Source organism: Fundulus heteroclitus, unplaced genomic scaffold (assembly GCF_011125445.2).
Source record: "Fundulus heteroclitus isolate FHET01 unplaced genomic scaffold, MU-UCD_Fhet_4.1 scaffold_39, whole genome shotgun sequence".
NCBI lineage: Eukaryota > Metazoa > Chordata > Actinopteri > Cyprinodontiformes > Fundulidae > Fundulus > Fundulus heteroclitus.
In genome coordinates, this window is record NW_023396803.1 from 2,233,437 (window position 1) to 2,251,648 (window position 18,212).

The window sequence follows — 18,212 nt, forward strand, 5'->3', positions numbered from 1 at the left end:
ATCTAAGATAGGCGTGCTATGCACGTCTTTAGAGGCACTCCTTTATTTAGTCCAACAATTTTTTCTTCATTCCCCTGGTGCTCAGGCTGCAGAATGTTAATAAAATGGCACACATGACAAAACGGAAAGAAAGAACAAATATGACAACACCACTGCTGCCTTCTCTGCATCTCAAGAATAAACGTTAAGCAAAAATAGCAGAAAACTTTGGCAGAAACTTAAAAAGGGGAGGAGGGGTGGGCTGGGCTTTCTCTGGTTTATTGCAACAATGAGCAACTATCCACATCAACCAGAATAGATGTTTTGCAAGAGTTTCATGTCTGCAAAAACAATAATTCATAAGAAACAGTTTTTAATATTGCAAAAATGCTTAAAAACCTTTACTGGTGAACTACATTGTGCACCAAATGAATCAATTTGAAAGCACCAACATGGTTGTCCTCATGTCTGTTGAGCCTTCTGGTCTCTGAGTTCAGTGGAACTCCACAAACTCTTCCAGAGTTTTGGGGATCTGGTTGCGATATGTGATCTGGTGTTGTCGGACAGCGCGGGCTGCCAGGCACTTGAGGCTCATCTTCATCTGCGTTTTCAGCAGGATTTCAGACACACCTGTGGTACTTTTGTCCAGCGGTGTCTTCTTCTGCTTGTTGGTCATGTCTGTGTGGGCACCAGCCTCCACCAAGCTGATGATAATGGCATGTAGTGTGAGGAAGTCACTGATGGGTCTGTTGTACTGGACAATCACATGAAGAGGAGTATTTCCTTCATGATCTACTGCATTTACCTGTGCACCGCAGTCCAGCAGCAGCTTAGTCACCTTGGCATTGGGGAAGCTGCAGACATCATTGGTGTGAAAATCATCAACAGGTGTGCTGGAGCTGATGGCCAGGTGCAGCAACGAGGAGCCCTCACGTGTCCGTGGGTCTAGCTGGATTAGGTCGTAAATGTGCTTGTTAATCCTGGCTCGCTCCTCATCACCGCAGTTAGTCTTAGTGGAGATGCAGGCCAGATAAAGAAAAGTAAAAATATTTGACTCATAATTGTCCATGGCCTGCGGCAGCTCGGATTCAACTGCTGCCTCCATGCGAGTCATGCTGCGTTGAATCTCCAGAACACTGCAGCTCAGGACCTGCTCCACCGCCGAGGCCAACACAACTTCGTTCAGGTGGACCATTTGGGAGAACACCTGGGCAAAGCGCAGCAAATCTTTGTGTGTGTTGCGATTCCCCTTCTGCCGGAGGTGAAGGGCATGAAGCCACAACTTGATGCACTGTTCAAATTCCATGTTATCTGCACAGACAGCCCCTCGGTAAATAATGGGATGCGACAAGTCGATGTTGTCTGAGCCCATGATACGCTCCCGAATCATCAGCCCTTCCATGTGTAAGGCGTCCCTGTCCAGTCGGATAGCTTCCAGCTGCTGGAGCGTTCGACACTCTCTCCGCCCCCCATAGGCTTCAATGGGTGGCAGCAAACCCTTAACGATGATGTTGTCAGGGTCGCGGTATCGCTCCGTCATGGCCATATGAAGGTACTGATATGTTTTCTGTATGTCATAGTTCTCCCTGTCATTGGCAAAAGACGCTCCCAGCAGCTCCAAGGCCTCAATTCGGCTGTGAGGGTCGCAGTCAGCATGAGCCATCAGCAGCTCCACCACTTCAGCTTTACAGCTCTCTGCGGCTACCTTTAATGGTGTCATGCTATGTCCATTCATAACCATGGCTGCATGGGAGTCCATTAACTCTTTCACAATTTCTAGATGACCTGCCTCGGCTGCAAAGTGCAGGGCCGTGGCCCCGCAATGAGCCTTGGCATTGACATTGGCCCCCTGTACCAAAAGGAACTTCACCACATCCACATGGCCCCTATAGGCAGCTATCATCAAGCAGGTGTTGTTGAACTTGTTAGTGATGCCGATGTTAGCGTTGTGTTCCACCAGGTAACGGACAATATCCAGTCGCCCATCGAAGCAGGCCGCCCGGAGGGGAGTGGAGTTGGTAATGGTGGTGTGGTTGACATTAGCGCCGTGGCTAACCAGCAGGTGCACCACCTCAAAGTGTCCTGCTCCGGCAGCACACCACAGCGCCGTGGCTCCATCAATGATGTAGCTGGAACACACAAAAGACACTAGATCAAATATTAAAGACAGTCATAGTGCAGACAGGAGGTCACCTGACTCCAAGCTGCAACTCTTGAGAAACAGCCTTGAGTTCACAATCAAACTTCTGACAAGAAACATTTATTTGGGAACGATTTCTAATTAAAATCAAAGAGAGGCCCTTCCCATTTTGACTCTTTAAGATTAGACTTGAAATCTTTGTTTTTGATGAGAGATCGTGGTTCGGGTCAGAGATTACCATTTTTAATCCCTTTTTCAGTCATAAGCTTCTCTTTCCCACAGCTCGGGTCACAAGTGTATGAACAAACACGCAAATTAGCTGATGGCATCACACCCCTCCTGCTAGAGGAAACCCTGGGGTTTTTCCGTGACACGAAGGGCTGCATTTGTTTTAAAATATGCTGTATTTTAAACACTGACTGAATAAAAGAAATTGTGGTTTTCTCACAGGTTAGTAAATGTAAACATTTATAAAATGTAACTAAACAGAAACCTATCAGGTTACTGAACAGAAACAAAAAAGGTTAGTTTAAAATATGTGAAACATAATAATCCCCACAAAATCAGTGTAAAGTTAAGCAGTGTAAAGTAATCCCACACCAGACTCCATTTGGACCGCCTCATGTTGCTTCTGTCATGACTATTTTTCACTCCAACAACTAGGCCGTTTCTCAATTGACCGTACTCGCGTTCTCGTCAAGTCTGTTCTCGGTAAGAACGCAGGAAGATCGGACTTGACGAGAACGCGAGCACGTATTGTGCATTGGAACAGAAGTGTACTCGTGACGTCATCACACCCGCAGCTCTTGAGCATTTCTTTAACGTTCAAAACTATTTATACACTACACCATCATATCTTATTGAAAACGTTTTTTATTTAAATTAATTTTTAAAAAGTATAAAAAATATCTAAAATAATTACAGAACTGTGGGTATAAAACAAGCAACAGGGGGAATTTCTTTGTGGGGAGTTGTAATAGTTGTAGTTGCAGAGGCGATTGAATCTTCTTTAAAAATCAGCATTTTGTAGAAGCAAAATGAGCAAAACGAGCAATATTGCTGTTGCTTCGGTCGTTGGTCAGCTTTACCAGCAGGCTGAAGAGGAGGTGATGCAGTTGAGGAGGCAAATCCGAGCAAGGAGAAGATTCATGCGGCAGAGGAGGCTCAGAAGGCAGGTTTTGCTCATCCATCTATTGCCAACTGGTAGGCATTTTAAGATTGACAGCCTAGTTCCTACTTTTATCTTTAAAAAAAAAAAAAAAAAACATTGAGGATGGTATTAAAAACGTGATCAGGTTGAAATTGTGACTATTTTTCCTATAATTAATGAAAATGAAGACCCAGTTTTAACATTAATAACAGTAGGGTTAAGCTACTTTATTGCACCTCCTGACTTTCACAGCATTGATCATTAAGAAAGTGGAAAAAAAACATTTTTATGTCTGTCCACCTTTACAGTGATTAATCTATAAATTATGTGCAGTTAGTTCAGCCCATTTTTTTCAGTGAAATGGTAAAAATACCAGAGAAGGGAAGCCATTTGTTACATTTACTATACATTTTACCTTTTCTTTCTTGAGAACTATAATAATCTGCATGTTAAACAGGTATAGTTTTATGCATAGAAAAGGTGACAAAAACCAATTATGGTAACATTTGGCATTTTTTATTTACAGGAAGAAACAGAAACAAAATATGTGAGGATAAACACCTCTGTGCTGATCCTCCAAATATTTTTTAATGAAGGGGACCTGAAACCAGCCTTCAGGCTAAACAGGGCCACCATCGTCCTCCTCCTTCAGCTGCTGTCCATCCAGAAGGTCCATGGATGGCCACAGGAGATAGAGGTGCTGCTGACCCTCTGCTGGCTGGCCTGTGGTGCATCCTATAGGGAAACAGCTTGCCAGTAAGATCTCTTACCTTCTTGTCCTTAAATAGAGCTAGCAATGACACACAATTGATACATAGATTATATTAATTGGATAGAAGATTAAGACAGATCAGCAATTACCTAAATTACAAGTTTATTTTATATTTGGTACAGGACTAGTGGAGACACGCTACAACAGACACCACGCCAAGGCTGATAAACATCATTGAGCGTGTCTTTGGTGGTCTGAAGACACGGTGGCGTTTCATCTTCTTAAGGGTGCTCGAGGTCCGCCCGACGTTCCGCCCGACGTTTGCCCCAAAAGTAATCGCCGCCTGCTGCATGCTCCACAATATTAGTATAGAGGCAGGGGACCAGCTGGACGTGGAGGATGAGGAGGTTGACCCAGAGGAGGATGACCATCCGGCGGCTGAAGACAGGAAGCTGCTCCAGCTGGCTGCATGTTTAAGTGAACATGACTACACCTGACCTAATGTAGATCAGTTGGAGTCATGTTCACATGCTGCTTCATTTCATTTTTTTTCACCACCTGTAAAAATACATTAAATAATTAGTAAATTAATTTACATTCCAACTATTTTTAATTGTAAGTTTATAGGCATTGTCTATTTGTATGAGATCTTAATAGGAGTTATTTCTTTGTTTTAAACCATGTTAGTAACTGTTAATAATTTGTTGAATATATTACACCTTCATGCTGTTCCAAAGATAAAACATTTGTATAAAATAAATGTCTGTTTTTTCATATACTATTATTACTATTATATTCTTTTCCTCTTTCTCCTCTCAATTATTCGTGTCCTGACTCAGAATAAACTCACTTAGATAGGAAAAATATTTATAGAATGTATTTATTTATTTATTTTATATGCTGCTGCCGTCCTAGGGAGACATTTACAATTTATTCCAGCAAGTATTGAGTTAATAAAGCAACACATGTCAGTCAGATAAACACAAAACAAATAAATCATAACCAGCGGTATTATGCACATTACTTTTTTAAAATTACGCACTAACTCTGTAAACAGGCCACATAGGGAAGCTTAAAAGTATAATGTTCTCGCCTCAAACGATCTGAAAACGTACTTTTGAAAAACAACAGCAGCAGAAAAGGGATTTTTTTAACTTACCGCTGTGAGCTCTGTTTGCGCTGTCTCGAATCAAGCTGCGGCCGCGGTGCATTCTGGGCAAGCGGTCAGTCTGAAGAACGCACAAGTCTGCTCTGATGCATGCTCGATAAAGAGGGCGAGCGAGAACAACATCCGGGGAATTCGGCGCGTTCTCGATTTGGCGTTCTCGGCATTGGAACAGTGCTCGGGCTGAGGCTGATGACGTGTCACGAGCACACGAGAACGCTCAAGAACGCATATTGAGAAACGGCCCTAGAGTGGTCTGGCACCTGTCTGGGTGCTCTCATTCTGCTCCACAGGTGGTTCTAGTTGGCTGGGGGCGTGGCCCACACCTGCGGCTCGTTCGGAGCGGCTTCCTCTGGCTTCTTAAGGAGAGCTCAGACAGATGGAGGATGCCAGAGCCTTAACTCAGTCGTGGTACGGCGTGGCCTCTGACCAAGATCCTGAACTTGTGAGTCCTTTTTCACACTCTGAACTTTGACTAGCGTTGAGTCTCCTGTTTGTCTCTAGTTAATGCCTTTGGATTACTCACCCGCCTCGAAATCTCGCTCGAAGAACCAGCACTAAATGAGTTACAAATGACCTCGCTTTTAAGCGTGTGATAACTACTACAGAACCCATGGAGAGCCATAAATGTGATAAAGTAAACATGTCGTCCATATATTAGCTACTGCTAATAGCTAGGGTCACTGTATGAAATGGTTGTTGCTTGTTTTTTTTTTTTTTTAAGTTTCTTGTGAATTCTGAGAGTCGCATTTTTTTGGTCTCATTTCTGAATAAGCAGTCACTTATTTGGGGTCTAATATAACCGACTAGTGTTTCCCATAGGCTAGGAAATTACTTGTGGTGGTGGACAGTGCAGAGTCGCTTTATACGGCACTGTGTAGCCAGGTGCCAGCCTCTATATTACAAACATTCCTCATACTGGAAATCTCACATATCGGGTAATAAAAATTATGCAATATTCAGTGTAAAAAATTTACTATGTCACATATAGTGGAGCTCATGTCTTGCTAGGCTCCTACACACTTGGGTGCACCTCCAACGGCATGGGCAGGAATTCTGAGGGGCAGTGCCCACCACAGTGTTTCCCGTAGGAATTTGCTTAGGCGAGTTGTCGGCTGGAACCAGTTTTGCGCGCATGACTACCGGGGGGGTTTGGGGGGACACAATGACGGAACTCGAAACTGTTTAAAAGCTTTAACACTTTTATTTGCACTTATTTACATTCTGTATGTAAAACTATTTACATTTTATTCTATTTACATGATTTACTTGTGGCACATTTTGCACGTGGTGTCAGAATTTGGTCTGACACAGAGCAAATAGTAATTTTCGATTATCAGTTTCAGGGCAGTCAACCTTTTTACAGTAGCAGGCCACACACTATCAAGTAGGAGGGTGCATTTATGCTGGTGCCTGAGCCCCGGAGGGGAGAATTTTGAAAAATAGAGTCTCCCTGATGTATTTTGGAAGCTTTCAAGACAGGTGATTATTTAAACAATAGAGTCAGAGTGCATGTTGCAAATTGAATAAAAGGCAAAAAAAGTAAATGATCAATCCTTCTTCAAAAACAACCTTTGTTTTTTTATTATTCTTAAAACATAATTTTTTCACATGTTATGTTTTAACAAGGTAAGGTAATCTCCATTTGCATAAAATTAGTTTAATTTGAATTACTTGCACCACATAAAACAGATCAGATTAGTTGAGGTCTATTCATATTATTATTATTATTATTATTCTTCACAGTTGTATTATAAAACGATCGTAACATATCTTCACGAACAAAGTCAAATTTTTATGATAAAAATACATGATTGGAATTTGAAATTAAATTTACATGTTTAATTTATTTTAGTCAAATCGCTCTTTCGAAATCTCTTATCTCAGTTTAACTTTATTTGCACTCAAACACACAATATATCATTGGCGATACAAACACAAAATGCATCCCCTGAAAAACGTTGATAATTTGCTGCTGTAATATTATATGTAATATTATAGATTTTTCAAAATAAAAAGCTAACAGATGTGCATAGTCAAAAAATATCAGAAATACAATTATAGAGCATTTAGTATTGTAAGAAAGCCCACACTGTTTCTGGATAAATACATTACTGTATGAGTTAAGTTCTATTCCGTTTTATGCCTCTTTCCTTGTAAGTTTGAAATGTTCCATGCTCCTGAATGCAACATAGCTTTCTGACGCTTCCGAATGCATCACAGTGGTCTATGAACGCTGTGCTGTGTAGATGCACGTTTGAGCTTCCGACCGCATTAACCAGCTACTTTTGACCAGGGCTTTGAACCGGTTTAAGGAACCAAAACCGGGAACTTTTTGTATTTTACAGGGAACAGAAACGAAACCGGAAACGTTAATTTTTTTTTTATGTTCTGGAACTGGAACACTTATTTAAAAATAATGGTAACCGGTTAATACGGGTTTTATTTCGTTCCTCAAAGTTTTCGTTGCCTAATTAACTAAAAAAAAAAAAAAGTAATTATTTTCCTGCGCACGTTTAACCTGACTTCGCCAGCTGTATGTCGCTCCCCTTAGCTTCACTCACATACATCTGGGACATCGCCCATAGAAAGTGATTTCTCCAACCAATTTTATTGTCTGGCCAATCAGGACGCAGTGCTGGCATTTCATAGATGTGACTTAGTGGAGAAGCGACCATGACGTGAGACTGTTTTGATAGCAATGGCAGCTCGTCGAGGAAGCAAACGTTAACATTGATGCTGCTATTTCTTCCGTGTTGTCCAATCTACCTAATACTGTTTCATTAAAAGAACATCAGAGAACGCTTCTGAAGGCTTTTGTTGGTGGAAACCATGTTTTCGCCCTTCTCCCGACCGGATTTGGCAAGTTTTGTTTTCCGGGGCGCGTCCGCAGCGGACATCTTGTCAGTTAGCGCAAACTATGTAAGGAGGCCTTTAGTCCTCAACACGGTCGGCCCGGGATCGACTCCGACCCGCGGCGCTTTGTCGCCTGTCTTTCCCCCTCTTCCTGTCAGCTCACTGTCAATAAAACGCGTGCCACTAGAGCCGCAAACACATAAAAAAAAATTAAAACATTTTTTTCCTACGTCGCTCTCTCAGCGTCACGGGTTGGCTTCGGTGTGAGTGGTTGAAATAGCACGTCAATAAAGATGACAGACAAGTGGCTCATCCAATCATATGCAAGGATTTTTGATAAGGCCCAGCTATATGTGAGTGAAGCTAGGCGGAGCAACATACAGCTGGCGGAGTCAGGTTAGCGCACGTTACCATGACAGCTGAGGTTCACTTCCTGTGTGACATCACATCACACATTCGCTGACTGAATGGAGAGAGAGCGCGGTGTCTCCACTAGAGCTACACATCTTAAATAAGAGGTAAATTACGATCCATCGTTAAGTAAAACGCTCATTCCAAACACAATATCAATAGCTATATTTGTCAAACTAAATGAACGAAATTAACCGTTCCGGGAACAGTATTTTTTTTGTTCTAACCGGTTCGGGAACGTCAATTTATTGGTGGAACTCATAACCGGAAACGTTATAATTCCGTTTCTGTTCGGAACGAACCGATTGGGGGGAAAATCTGGCGGCTGTCAAGATAGTGCTGCAGGAAACACTGCACCCTGGTTTAGAAACCAGGGTTCTCCTGGAGGATGGAATAAGGGCGCAGCACTGCTATACCGATTTTCAAATCTAAGCTGTTTCTTTCCTAATTTCCCTAATCATTTTCCCTCAAATTTATCAAAATTCCTCGGCTCGCGTGTCACTTTTCACAGGCGACATTGTTTTCCAGCGAAATCTTGGAGTACTGTCCTCTCGTGATACTTTAGGGCGAGACTTGCTTCTCATTGTATTCAAATTAAGCGCTGTTATTGGTGGAAATCTGACCGAACGCTAATATTTAAAGAGCCATTTTCGCAGGTGAATTTCAACTTTTCCTGATGAAGGAAACCACTCATGACAAAGCGCAATGTGAAGCCCGATGATCAAAGGGTGATCTCTACATTTTTTGTTGCATTTACAATTGATCAATGCAACTTCACAGTGACACTTGATTAACCAGAGACTATTAATCATTGATTATATCTGGTACATCCATCCATCTTCTAACACGCTCATCCCTATTGGGGTCGTGATGGATACTGGTGCCTATCTCCATTGGGTAAGAGGCAGGGTACACTCTGGACAGGTCGTCAGTCTATCGCAGGGCAACACAGAGACAAACAGGACAAATGACCATCCATGCACACACATACACACACACACCTAAGGAGAATTTAGAGAGGCCAAAAAACCTAACAGTAATGTTTTTGGACTGTGGGAGGAAGCTGGAGTACCCAGAGAGAACCCAGGCATGCACAGAAAGAATATGCAAACTCCATGCAGAAAGACCCAGGGTAGGACTCGAACCCAGGACCTTCTTGCTGCAAGGCAACAGTGCTACCCACTGCACCATTGTGCATAAATTAACAAACTAATACAATTTCTTAAAATGTAGAAGTTTTTATTTTTCTGCCACACAATGACAACTATTTTGATATGATTTTCCTTTTAATTCTTTCTAAAAACTCAACAAATGTGAATAGCAGCCCAAGTTTTAACAACCTGTCCAAAGCTATTTTTCCAGCCCAACGTATTCAAAAGAAGCCTAATTTTCGGTGCGCTGTAGAATTGGTCACAGAGCCACTGTTCAACCTGAAGCAAATAAAATGCTTGCTAAGAAAAGTGTGCATCTCTGGCTGCAGAAACAAATTAAAGGGGGCCTTTTTATGTTTTCAGTCGGCTTGGGCATACTGTCCGCACACCATTAGCTGTGGGGACTTTCCGGATTATGGGGATAACTGTCCAACTTTACTGAGTTGTAGGAGCATGAAGTAGGCTGCTGATAGTGGTTGCTGCATTATGCACACCTGAGTGACGGCAGGTAGTCAATGCACACTGTTTAGAAAACCAAAAGGGGGATTTTATCTTCCTGGGTGGGTCTCAATTTACCTGGCCAGGCTGTCCAAGTAAATCTATGTATGGGAAAAACTAGCCTATAAACACGAGTAGAGACAGTGAATGGGCCGGCTTATATCCCTCCGTGTACACACATCTCTCTGTTTGTCTCTCCCCCTCTCAGGGAGACAGAGACGAACAGGACAGAGTAGTTGTTGGACTGCACTGCCCTGATTCTAACATAATAAACTTTGCTGTACAGATCGGCCGACACAGGTTTTTTAATGCCGATACAATTATTTTGACATCAGGCAAACAGATAGCTGATACGTGGGGCCCATTCTTGAAGTTGATATGGATTTTTCTTCTTCCATTTACATGAGAAAAATTACAATTATAAATGTTAACCAAGTGTCAATTTAAACCAAAAACAATATTAATTAAAATGAGCATAGTTCCTGAGTTTTTGCAAAAGTTTCCTTCCTCTGGCCAGATGTTGAAATCACACTAGTGTTGTGCATGGGAGAAGAGGAAATCAATGATGACAGAGACTCAACATCACTCTCTCATGAACTGACTAATGAAGCCTGTAGAGCAGTCATGTTGAAAGTACGTCCCAGGGACCATTTGTGGCCCCTGTACACAAATGGTGTACAGGGGCTACAGCTGCACTTCAAGAAAGATTTGGTCCACCAGTACAGGTGGCTGATGCAGATGGAGGATTTTAGTTTTTAATTAGGGCAAAATTATTACGGAAAAGTTTAAATCCTACAATTAAATTTTTAGTACAACACAAGTATTCATCTTTCAATAAACACGCTCTTTAATTTCATGGTACCATCTATCCAATGACATTTAATTACTCAAATGCAGACTGTGGTGCATTAAAATCTGCTTTGAATTCAATTATTAAAATTGAATGGCTGCCGCTTGAGAGTTGAGGTGTGTAGATTCTGTGCTAATAGGTCTGTTCTAGAAGATATCGACAGCAAATTATTTTAAAAGAGGAACAGAGAAACACGATCAAGGCATTTGTTGAAAAGAAATATGTTTTTGACGTCCTTCCTACAGGATTCAGCAAAAGTTTAATTTATCAGCTGGCTCCGTTGGTCGCTAAGAAGATGGGACACAATGAAAACCCATTGATAATTGTTGTTTCTCCTTTGGTCGCACTCATGGAGGACCAAGTGAAAGAAGCAACTGAAATGGGCATCACGGCGATGCAACTCGCCGTGAATGACGAGGTGGATATAGCCAGCGGTCGTTGCCAGCTCCTTTTCGGAAGCCCAGAATCCTGGCTGCTGAACAACAAGTGGAGGAACATGCTAGGCTCCGATGTTTTTCAAGCCAACGTTATGGGTATCGTCGTGGATGAAGTTAATCTAACTTACAAATGGTAAGAGATCGTCTGACTTAGTAAATAACTCGCAATGTTGTGATATAAATCCCATGTTGTGAACATAGTAGGTTGGTCTCCTTCGTCGTCTGCCCATTTTTTTTTAACACAGCCATGTCGCATTCCAACCGTGTTATAATGTTCTGACAGGACCGGCAAATGCGATGCGATTTATATGGCGTTTTGTACAGTTGTAATCCTAAACGGAGAACTTGTTCGTATGTGCATTTGCCTTCATTTTTTTTCTGAAAAATGAGGTTCGTGTGTTGAATGACTCCTTGGATCCTTACATTCTTTTTGCAACACCGGCAAAAATCGTTCACGCTCATCTTCTTATTCTAGGCTAACAGTTGAGTTCTGTTGACAACAACTATGCGTCGCTTGACATACGTCACACACTCCGTTGCTCTTATTGGTTGTAGGTCTATCCAATTGAGTGCAGAGGCATTTTTTTCCTGGTTTGTTCGATACACACCCCATAATCACAGCTCTATGGAGCAGTATCAGACTCAAATTCTGACTAGAATTGAGTATGACCATGTCAGGCTAGGGAATTGGTGCAAAATGAGCTGCAGTCTGTGTCCTTACACGCCACAACCTCGGACCTCAGCCCTGCGTCAGCCTCTAAATTATGAAACCTGAGAAGTAACTAGTGTACTATTCCCACCTAAATGGGTCATTTTATTTATTTGGTATATTTATTTTGGTCATTTTACTGGTCACTTTAGTTTATTCTTTGTCAGTATTTAATAACATAACTCAGGTCTCTTAAGTTATTTTTCTTTAAAAAGAAATTGTTATGGTTAAAAAAGTTGGTTAAATAAAGATTTCATTGGAATTCTGTGTTTGGGTTCTTTATTAAAATTAAATCATTTAGCAATATCATAAAATGTCCAGGCAGAGCTGCACATAAAATATGGTTTTAAATATTTTCAATAATTATCGATATCGATCAATATGCTTTTTTTTTTTTTTTTTTTTTTAAATCGATAAGCTTTTTTTCTATATCATCCAGCCCTACATCACATAGCTCAAAGGAAGGGCGCAACGTAATGTGCGTCAAGCTAATAACAGGCAGCGTGTCAGCTATTTGGACTGGGAGGTTTTCTCACGGAGGGTACCTTTACTTGCCGTTTTATTTTGCTCTCAAACATTGACACATTTAAAGTAAACTGACGACGCTTAGTCTGGCGCTAGGATATTGAGGGGCAAGACTATCCAACATGTTAAATATCCCCGATTTGAGGTCTGAGAGGTCCGAACGTCCTCCCGAACGGACCAGATTACTCTTAACACAACAAACACGGCAGGAATATCTCTTAAGATTACCTTAAGAGACACCTCGATAATCGGGGTGTATCGGAAGGAGAAGATCGGGGCAAAAATCGGGCCAATTATAATTATGCGTGAATCAGCCTTTATTTATTTTTTTATTTTTTTTATCAATTCCTAAACCAAAGACAACAGTAAAGTATCTGGATATGCAGCCCCTGGCAAAAATGATGGAATCACCGGCCTCGGAGGATTCAGTTGTTTAATTTTGTAGAAAAAAGGCAGATCACAGATATGACACAAAACTAAAGACATTTCAAATGGCAGCTGTCTGGCTTTAAGAAACACTAAAAGAAATCAAGAAAAAAAAAGTGGTAGTCAGTAAAGGTTATTTTTTTTTTTAGCCCAAGCAGAGGGAAAAATTTATGGAATCATGAAAAACAAAAGAACGCTCCAACACATCACTAGTATTTTGTTGCACTACCTCTGGCTTTTATAACAGCTTGCAGTCTCTGAGGCATGGACTTGATGAGTGACAAACAGTACTCTTCATCAATATGGCTCCAACTTTCTCTGATTGGAGGCTGGAGCCTTTTCATGGACCATTTTCTTCAACTTCCAAAGATTTTCAATTGGATTAAGATCCCGACTATTTGCAGCCCATGACATTGACCTTGTGTGTCTTTTTTCAAGGAATGTTCACAGTTTTTGCTCTATGACAAGCTGCATTATCATCTTGAAAAATTATTTCATCATCCCCAAACATCCTGTCAATTGATGGGATTAGAAAAGTGTCCAAAATCGTAAACTTGTATATTGTAATGACAGCCATCTCCCCAGTGCCTTTACCTGACATGCAGCCCCATATCATCAATAACTGTGCAAATGTGCATGTTCTCTTCAGGCAGTCATCTTTAAAAGTCTCATTGGAACAGCACCAAACAAAAGTTCCAGCGTCATCACCTTGCCCAATGGTGATTTGAGATTCATCACTGAATATGACTTTCATCCAGTCTGAACAACCAACATCTTTTGCAACATTGCGTGATGATTTACCCTCTTAAGAGTCTGACATCTCTCGTGTTGGAGAGATGTCAGTTGAGCAATTCCATATTTTTTTCCCTCTGCTTGGGCTAAAAAAAAAGGAACCGTTACTCACTACCACATTTTTTTCCTTGATTTCTTTTAGTGTTTCTTTAAAGCCAGACAGCTGCCATTTGAAATGTCTTAAGTTTTGTGTCAAATTTGTGATCTGCTTTTTTTTCTACAATATTAAACAACTGAATGTCCTCTGAGGCCGGTGATTCCATCATTTTTGCCAGGGGTTGTATTTTAATCACCATTTCAATATAAAGACAACTTGAAGGGTCTTTCATATGAGCCAATTATTTAGAAAAGTCTACTGCCCGTAAGCTGCCAACAGCTTAAATGTGTTGGCTGTGTGCTGATGAAGATTCTCAGTCATCCAGGTCATGGTCATTCCAAAAAAGTAAAAAACAAGACAACTGGACTTTTTTCCGAAGTTTGAAGACGTTTCGCTTCATATCCCGGGTTTCTCAAATCAAAAAGTCTGGAATGTGTTGGTTGTGCACACTAAGTCTATATATGAGTTTCACTTTTTGAATTCACTTACAAAATGTCACTTTTCTTATATAGTTTTGTATACCAACAACAATCTGAGCAGACTGGCTTGAGGACGGGTAGCTACACATGAACACCATGACAGCTGGCTGGACAAAACACATTAATATGCATGATTTCACCAGCACCTACCCATCAAACCGGACCGTTCCGGTCTGTTCCGTTTCCACTTTGTAATGATCCAGGAGCAGGCGCACCACTTTGTCGTGTCCGTTTCGCGCTGCGATGATCAGGGGAGTGGACCTCTGGCCTGCCAGCTGAGTCACGTAGCTCAGGAGGAAGCGAGTCTCTGCTTCGGAGTGGTTGAGCAGCAGCGCGGCCAGCGTCAGGACCCGACCCTCGCTGGCTGCCTTGTAAACGTAGCCGGCCAGAGACTCCATGGGAGCCCACCGGACAGCGACGGTCGCCTCTCTCTTCTCAGCTGACACCCCTGGTGTACCGTCCTGCTACACAAGCCGCCTCCCATTAAAATGTCGAAGTAAATCTATATGACCGCATGAAATTGCTTTGCTTTAAGAAAACGTTTGCCAGGTGAAATGTTTAGAACCCAAATAGGCTCCTAGCAACGAGTTTGTGAGGAAGCTTTTAGCTAACCAGCTAGCTACTCTGATTAATAACAACCAGCTACTTGAAACCCAGGTTCCGGAAAAAGTCACGTTTGTTTTAAAGAAGTCCCTGATTTCTGCTCACCCACACAATCCATGACATACAGCGTCTGGCTGAACATTTACTCAATGACCAAAAAGTTTAACAACTAAAGATCCTACTTTCGCCTTTGCGACTGTGATTTTACCGGAAATAAAGGTTCGACATAAAAATACATCCGTCAGGAACGTTCTTCCGCTCTTTATTGTTCCGAGAGGGAGGCGTAGACCCGGCATTAACTGTCGCTGCGCAGGAATTACGGCTGCCATCTTGGGGGGGTCGACCTGCTGCACAATCCTAATGATTCTAGCTGAACACACTAACGATGCCTCAGCACTGTGCGGCTCATTTTTGTTTAAATCGACGGACTATCTACGTCAGGGCTCGAGGGATAACTTTTCACAAGCAAGATGAAAAAAAAACATTGTTTATATTTTTGATGTGTGTGTGTGTGTGTGTGTGTGTGTGTGTGTGTGTGTGTGTGTGTGTGTGTGTGTGTGTGTGTGTGTGTGTGTATGTATGTATGTATGTATGTATATATATATATATATACAGGGTCCGAAATTAACACTCGCCAGTCGCCAAATGCGAGTAAATTTCCCGTTTGGCGAGTGAATTTCAGAGGGCTAGCTGCCACATGGCGAGTAAATGTTTGTACCAAATAAAATAAAAATAACATAAAAATAACGAAACCCATATGATCCGTTCACAGCTCTGTCCATCCAGAGCTCAGTCTAGACCCGCCTTCTGCGGTGCTGGCTCAGCTTCTTTCACATTCAGAACCAGTCATGGCTGAACGCTGGATCAGAAAACAGATCTGCTAACCAGATACAGTCTAAAACGCCAATTAGTCTGTTTATAAGTTTCGTTCTTATTTATTCTGTTTTTTTTTTAACTACCTGCGCTGCGGTTCTGTGCTTCACCGCTCTTACTGCGCCTCCCCCGCCCCCTCTCGGAGCAAGGTGCTTTTATCAGCGGCCAGCCTTCAAAACGTGAATCGCTACGTTTAATGTCCTTCCACTCGTACCAAAATGTCCCAATTAAAGTCAGAGTCGGTAACTGTTTTTCATGCTCTTTTGTTTTTAACGACACAGGACCAGCGGTGCTTCGGTGGACGTGGTGCGTTGCGCTTGAATTCAGGTGCGCAAAATTACGTTACATGTAACCTGTAATATCGGGGGCGCAGCGCACGAGGGTAAAATCCAGCAGCGAGATCAGCGTAAAGACGCAGCGTGAACCCTGAGTGCTTTAAGTGTTGCAGCTGAGGGGAAAATTTTGAACCATACACAGGGGCGGTTCTAGAAAGGGGCCAACAGGGGCCTGTGCCCCTGTAGAACTGTTCCTGGCCCCTGTTATGGCCCCTTACTAAAAACATGATGTTAAATTTCTTAGGATGATAAAATGCTGACAAAGATAACGTGACTGACTGGTCATTTGGATCAGTTGTATTTTTTTTTGTTTATGTTTTTACCCAATAATAAAATAACAAAATAATTAAAAATAAATAAAAAAAATAACAATTAAAATTAAGCTGTTTCACGTTAAGCTCCCGCTGTATTGAGAAAAGATCAGGGGTCTGCAACCTGCAGTTCCAGAGCCACAATTGGCTCTTTGGCTTACTTAATATTTTAAACAATGAAATGTTGACCTGTTAAGTCCCCCCCCCCCCCCCCCCTCCAATCTTTTGTTCTGTGCCCCTGTGAAAAATACTGGCCCCACCCTGACCCACCCTGCTAAATTTGGTCTAGAACCCCCACTGACCGTACAGGCTTGATGAAACTCTGCTTCATTCACAAATAAGACCAACATGGATAGAATAATGATTATCTGTAGTGTTTTTTAATCGCCTGGATGTGAATCTGATAATTCATATTGTGTCTTTTATAATCAACTACAATATTTTCTTTTTTTTAAGTCAGGAAACAAAGGTTTCTCTTCCAGGGTCCAGTCAGCCACGCCCCCAACCACACCCCCCATAATTAACATAATCTCACTCTTAATTTTTATAAAAGTTGAGGTCTGGTCAGGATTAATATTTTGGCCGGTAAAAAATATGCCTGGCCGGTGGATTTTTACATCTACCGGCCAACTTGGCCGGTGAATAACAAAGTTAATTTCGGACACTGTATATATATATACATATATATATATATATATATATATATATATATATATATATATATATATATATATATATATATATATATATATATATATATATATATATATTTATAAGTTAAAAAAAATACAGCTTCATTAAAAGGACCCCCCGCACACAAACACACTTACATTTTAATTTATTTGGCTAAAAACGGAGTTATCTGTTTTTGCAAATTATCTCTTCATATATTGAACCCTCACTATGCCACGGGTCCCCTTTCAAGGTCTCGCTGCTTCACGGATTTGCATTGATGAGCCGTTCATTACAGTTATCAAACATAATCGATGGTGGCATGTCGGTTTTTAAGAATCTTTTTGCCCAGGGAAAAAAAAGAGCGACAACTGCCGATAACTATCAGGGACGTGCAGAGACCGTTGGAGGGGCAGGTGCTCAAAGTTAAAAAAGGGCACATGGGGCACGGATTTAAAACACGATACAGAAACATACCTTGCTATACATCCGGCTGAAATGTACCAACCCATACTATAAAGAATGTAACATGGAATCAAGGGCGTAGGTTTGATTTGAACTTTGATTTGAACTTTAACCCTAGGGACACTTCATTGCTCTGACATCATTGGTCCTACGCAGTATGCATGCTCCTATTTCTTTATGCTTGACTTGAGCGTCAGGGCGCGTTTCTTCTGTCTAAAGAGAAAAGCAGTATTTCTTACTACATTTATACAAATTTTATGAGCACGACACACACTAGATGCTTTTTGTTAATCTGGTGGCCTAGTGGTTAGAGCATTGATCTTGGGTCCCAGAGGTTCTGAGTTCAACTCCCACAGACTACCATTCTGGGTCCCTGAGCAAGACACTTAACCCCAATTGCTCCCCAGGTGCCGCACAGTGGCAGCCCACTGCTCACCAAGGGTATGGGTAAAGATGCAGAAGTGAATTTATCCATTGTGAGATCAATAAAGTTCTATTATTATTATAAATTATAAAGCAGCGCCCAATCTGATGAACGTTGAATTGAGACTTTTTTCCCACTTTGAAAAAGTTTGC

At 41.6% G+C, this 18,212-nt stretch overlaps 1 protein-coding gene across 1 annotated transcript; it reads right to left on the reverse strand.

Moving 5' to 3' along the window:
* On the reverse strand, positions 1-15,238 carry LOC105922311 (fem-1 homolog b). Its single transcript, XM_012858196.3, has 2 exons — positions 14,528-15,238; positions 1-2,108 (listed from the first exon to the last, which is right to left on the reverse strand). Exons 1-2 carry the CDS (start codon positions 14,773-14,775, stop codon positions 473-475), a joined length of 1,884 nt encoding a protein of 627 aa, XP_012713650.1. The 5' UTR covers positions 14,776-15,238; the 3' UTR covers positions 1-472.
* Positions 15,239-18,212: the final 2,974 nt, after the last annotated feature.

Coding starts and splice junctions, on each gene's coding strand:
- LOC105922311 (XM_012858196.3), bottom strand. CDS start 14,775: ATGGAGTCTCTGGCCGGCTACGTTTACAAGGCAGCCAGCGAGGGTCGG. Junction 2,109..14,527: donor GGAACGGTCCGGTTTGATGG/GTAGGTGCTGGT, acceptor TGTGTGTTCCAG/CTACATCATTGATGGAGCCA.